General features: G+C 48.5%; 1 protein-coding gene across 1 annotated transcript; it reads right to left on the reverse strand.

The window, feature by feature from the left end:
* Positions 1-210: 210 nt before the first annotated feature.
* Positions 211-891, reverse strand: LOC121404673. Its single transcript, XM_041594667.1, has one exon. The coding sequence runs from the start codon at positions 889-891 to the stop codon at positions 211-213; it is 681 nt and encodes a 226-aa protein (XP_041450601.1).
* Positions 892-5,772: the final 4,881 nt, after the last annotated feature.

Genomic DNA, 5,772 nt, shown 5'->3' on the forward strand with positions numbered 1-5,772 from the left:
GTCTTCAGAACAGCGACTCGGGCGACGCCATCTCTTCCGGGTAATAGTTCGACCACCCTAGCTAGTGGCCACTTCATGGGAGGGAGATTCTCATCCTTAACAAGGACCACATCTGCGACTGCCAAACTAGGCTTCGGCGTGCGCCACTTTGAGCGCTGTTGCAGTGAAGTATTCTTCCTTTTATCGGGACAAGAAGATCTGCTGCAAATATTAAACGCGCTGCCATCCGTTCAGGCGATCGAATTTTAGCTGAGTTACGTCAGGCTCAGCGAACGAAGCAGGAGGTCCAATATTCAAGAAATGAGCTGGAGTTAAAACGTCCAGATCGGCAGGATTCTCTGAAATGGATACTAAGGGTCTTGAATTAATAACTGCCGTGAAGTGGCATAACAGCGTACGCAGTTCTTCAAATCCAAGCACCCAGGTGCCTATAGCACGATAGAATTGATACTTGGCAGTCTTCACTGCAGCTTCCCACAGGCCTCCAAAGTGCGGGGAGCGTGCCGGTATGAAGTGCCAGTCAATAGCCTCAACCAAACAAAATTCCAGGACCGTCTTCTGATGGTCGTCGCTGAGGAATAGGCGCTTTAGATCCAAAAGCTCATTCCTGGCGCCGACAAAATTGGTTGCGTTATCTGACCAAATTTGTCGCGGCCTTCGTCTTGTGCATATGAACCGCTTTAGGCCGTGCAGAAAGGAGACTGTAGACAAATCCTTGATCAGCTCCAAATGAACAGCCTTAGTCGCAAAGCAAATGAAGACGCAGACGTAGCATTTGATTGGAGCCTTGTTGCGTGCCTCTGGCTTATAGAAAAAAGGGCCACAAAAGTCGACGCCTGTGATCTCAAAGGCATGAGAACCGTCTAGCCGCTCCTTCGGAAGATCCGCCATGATGTGCTCCAATACTCTAGGCTTCGTTCGAAAGCATCTTACGCACTTGTTTACGGCCTTGGTTACCGTTTTCCTCCCCCCAATAGGCCAATATTGGGATCGGATTAATCCAAGCAGAGCTCGAGGTCCAGCGTGCAGATTCCGTTCTAGAAAGTGAGAAATGATTGCAAACGTAAGCGGATGACTGCTGGGCAGGATGATGGGATGACGGCCATCAAAATCCAACATAGAGTCCGGGTTCATGCTGTGGGAACATAGTGCCATTCCATTTGAGCAGTAAGTTCCTGTATCGTTGCCACTCTATTTGCGACAAATACGTTGAATCTGGACGGTTCGTTCCGAATCCAAGAGAGCGCAACAGACGAATCACACCAACAGTAAAACTTCCCTTTGAATACCTTCATTCCGGCTATCTCAGATATGACTCTAGCTAGCAACTCCGCTCCACAAAGCTCCAGCTTTGATACAGTCAGTGTTTTCAATGGAGCAACACGAGATTTTGCACAGAGTAAGTGGCTGCTGAACCGCTGAGCCTACGACACAACATAAAGCCTCATAAGCCCCAATGCTGGCGTCGCAAAATCTGTGAATTTCTAGCTCAAATTCGGAATAAGTACGAATCGAGGAAATTCATAGCGTCGAATGTGGCCAAAACTGCTGCATATTTCTTGCCGCGAGGTGTTCAGTGCTGATGGCATGCTTTCATCCCAGGACAACTTCTCCTTGCACAACTGCTGGAGAAAGATTTTTGCCTTTGTAATGACAGGTCCAGCTAGTCCAAGGGGGTCGTAGAACCGGGCTATTGTAGACAAGACGGAACGCCTGCAGGGATGCGAAGACGAATGTAGGGCAGAAAAGGAGAATAAAAGTTGATCAGACACAGGATTCCAGGCAAGTCCCAGTGTTTTGGTAAAATCACTGCCATCGTCGAACTTCAAATAAGTTTCCTTGTCCTCCTCAGGAACCCCATCGAGGACAGCAGGGACGTTCGAACACCATTTCCTCAGTCGGAACTGGCCTCTACTCAAAATTCCTGCAGTTTGCTCACGAATGTGGATAGCCTCCTCCGGAGAGCTGGCTCCAGATATTAGGCTATCAACGTAGAAGTCACGGCGAAGAATCTCAGTCCCAATAGGAAACGCTGTCTGTTCATCCATTGCCAGCTGATGCATCGCCCGCACAGATAAATAAGAGGCAGGCTTCGTCCCATAAGTAACGGTGTCCAGCTTGAACACACGCAACTCCTCTTGCATGGAATTCCTCCATAGAATACACTGTAAGTTACTGTCCTCAGATGAGACCCTGACACATCGGTACATCTTGCAAATATCTCCCGTAATCGCAACTGCATGTGACCGAAATCGAGTAAGAATATGGAAAAGCTTCGGTTGGATTACAGGACAGGCCATTCAGTGGTATGAGTAGCCGCCGTGGACGCTGAAGCAGAGGACTCAGCGATGGGATGAGATGACGCAGACGGAGACGAAGTGCCAAGTGGAACAGATCCACCTTGGGCTGCAGTAGCATCAGGGCCACCGAAATGCAAGAGAGTGTGGTGCCTACGTCCACAGGTACGGCATTTGCTGGAGCTACATTGACTCAATCGATGCCCTGTTTTGAGGCAATTTACACACAGGGAAAGCCTTTTGGCTTCCTTATGGCGATTTGCGGGAGACAGTGCTATAAAATTGGGACAATGATTGATTTCGTGAGCGCTGTCATTGCACAGCACGCAGCTTGATGTGTTTTGGTTAATGGCAACAAGTGTGGATTTAGAATGGTTAGGTTTTCTACACCTGCCCACCTGACTGCTTGGCGCATATGTTGCCATAGCGAAATCCACTGTTTCCAACGTCCTGCATCGCTGCTCCAAAAACGAGGCCATGGTGGTTTCCCATGATGGAATCAAGTTGACGAAGGCTGAGTCCTCTAAACGTTCCTCCCACTTGGCTTGAGTTGCCGGGTCCAGTTTACGAAGAAGTACCTGCACTATGATGCATCCTGCGATCTGATCAGGCGTGCCCAAAGCCTGCAGCGCCCGAATATGAGAGTTGAACTTGTCAGAAATCTCCCGCAGCATCGACACTGACCCATTCTCAACTGCCTGCAGCCCCAGAATCTCAGTAATGTGCGCCTGAAAAACTAAACGACGATTATTAAAACGCTTTTCCAATAAATCCAATGCTATATTATAGTTGCTGTCCGAGATTTCCAGCGAACGAACTGTCTCCAACGCCGAGTCACGCAGGCAAGATCGCAGATGCTGAAACTTCTCAATGTTGGATAGGTCTGGATGATTGTCGATGATGGTCGTGAACATCGAGTAAAAGTCCGTCCAATCCGCATATCCTCCGCTAAACCTTGGCAATTGTATGGGAGGAAGGGGTGATCCTGGCCTACGACGAGGTGGCGGCTGAGCACCGGCAAAACCTGCAGTTGCATTTGCTCCAGCAAACGTAGAATGCAGCGGCATGTATCCGCTAATTCTAGCAGTTTCACGCATGATCGAAGCCTTGAGAGCACTGGCAATTGTTTCAAAGCTGTCGCAGAGTCCACTATGAATTTCGTTGCAGTGCAATTCTTCAAGCTCGTTGTGCAATGTTTCAAATTGCCCATTTAGCTTCTCGATCTGCTCCAGCTTTACCAGTAGCATGTAATAGTCACAGACAGCAGCCTCATCTTCCCAAGCGGTAGCCAATCTTTTCACTTTCTCACATAGTTCCGTTGACTTAATCCTCAGAAAAGACACCCTGTTTTTCTCCCTGGGCACTGGAGCGTCGTTGACAGCATCCATAGCAGCAGCGGTTCTAAAAACGTTCGTAGCGGGAAGAGGAACACAAAGCGCAACGCGCGTAACAAACGGGAACTTCAAGTGCAATTTGTGTATACACAGGCGGCCGGTGTATATGCTTGTATGGCAGCTATGTGGTCGATGGCACTGGTTATGTGGTCGATGGCACTGGATCAGAGCGGCGAGCAAAGCAGACGAACGAACGGCAATTAAGTGTTAATTATTATGTTGAAATGTAGTTTGTGATATGTACCAAATTGCACAGATCACGTTGGGGTCACCAATGATTGAGCTATTAAGCGTTTTTAATAGCTATTTTAATTAAATTTAAGAACAGAGCCGATAAATTTATTACAATATTATTTGGTTAGTATTTAGTAGCGGCAGTACGCGTATGTAATAGGTTTGCTTAAGGTATATAGACCGAACATTCTGAATATCAATAATTGACTGATCGCAGGGCAAAATGGGCCGACTGCCCGTGCCCTATGCATAACGAGAGCGTGAGAGCATTATGGCATAGTTAGGCTCGGCTTCTGAGCCGAGTAGAGCAAGAGAGCTGCTTAAACGCAGCAGGTGCAGCAGCAACACGAAGGCAGCGGGAGACAGCCGCCAGAACAGCCGCTGCCGGGCGTAGGCATATGCGTTATGCTGCTTGACCCGACATACTCCCCCCGTTGGAAGCCTGACTTTCAACAGCATCTTTAAGGGGAAGCAGACACAGCTTGTTAACGGCTGGCTTGGTCATTCCAGATGCAGTCTTCAGAACAGCGACTCGGGCGACGCCATCTCTTCCGGGTAATAGTTCGACCACCCTAGCTAGTGGCCACTTCATGGGAGGGAGATTCTCATCCTTAACAAGGACCACATCTGCGACTGCCAAACTAGGCTTCGGCGTGCGCCACTTTGAGCGCTGTTGCAGTGAAGTATTCTTCCTTTTATCGGGACAAGAAGATCTGCTGCAAATATTAAACGCGCTGCCATCCGTTCAGGCGATCGAATTTTAGCTGAGTTACGTCAGGCTCAGCGAACGAAGCAGGAGGTCCAATATTCAAGAAATGAGCTGGAGTTAAAACGTCCAGATCGGCAGGATTCTCTGAAATGGATACTAAGGGTCTTGAATTAATAACTGCCGTGAAGTGGCATAACAGCGTACGCAGTTCTTCAAATCCAAGCACCCAGGTGCCTATAGCACGATAGAATTGATACTTGGCAGTCTTCACTGCAGCTTCCCACAGGCCTCCAAAGTGCGGGGAGCGTGGCGGTATGAAGTGCCAGTCAATAGCCTCAACCAAACAAAATTCCAGGACCGTCTTCTGATGGTCGTCGCTGAGGAATAGGCGCTTTAGATCCAAAAGCTCATTCCTGGCGCCGACAAAATTGGTTGCGTTATCTGACCAAATTTGTCGCGACCTTCGTCTTGTGCATATGAACCGCTTTAGGCCGTGCAGAAAGGAGACTGTAGACAAATCCTTGATCAGCTCCAAATGAACAGCCTTAGTCGCAAAGCAAATGAAGACGCAGACGTAGCATTTGATTGGAGCCTTGTTGCGTGCCTCTGGCTTATAGAAAAAAGGGCCACAAAAGTCGACGCCTGTGATCTCAAAGGCATGAGAACCGTCTAGCCGCTCCTTCGGAAGATCCGCCATGATGTGCTCCAATACTCTAGGCTTCGTTCGAAAGCATCTTACGCACTTGTTTACGGCCTTGGTTACCGTTTTCCTCCCCCCAATAGGCCAATATTGGGATCGGATTAATCCAAGCAGAGCTCGAGGTCCAGCGTGCAGATTCCGTTCTAGAAAGTGAGAAATGATTGCAAACGTAAGCGGATGACTGCTGGGCAGGATGATGGGATGACGGCCATCAAAATCCAACATAGAGTCCGGGTTCAATGCTGTGGGAACATAGTGCCATTCCATTTGAGCAGTAAGTTCCTGTATCGTTGCCACTCTATTTGCGACAAATACGTTGAATCTGGACGGTTCGTTCCGAATCCAAGAGAGCGCAACAGACGAATCACACCAACAGTAAAACTTCCCTTTGAATACCTTCATTCCGGCTATCTCAGATATGACTCTAGCTAGCAACTC

The sequence above is a fragment of the Drosophila obscura genome, unplaced genomic scaffold, assembly GCF_018151105.1.
Source record: "Drosophila obscura isolate BZ-5 IFL unplaced genomic scaffold, ASM1815110v1 contig_31, whole genome shotgun sequence".
Taxonomy (NCBI): Eukaryota; Metazoa; Arthropoda; class Insecta; order Diptera; family Drosophilidae; genus Drosophila; species Drosophila obscura.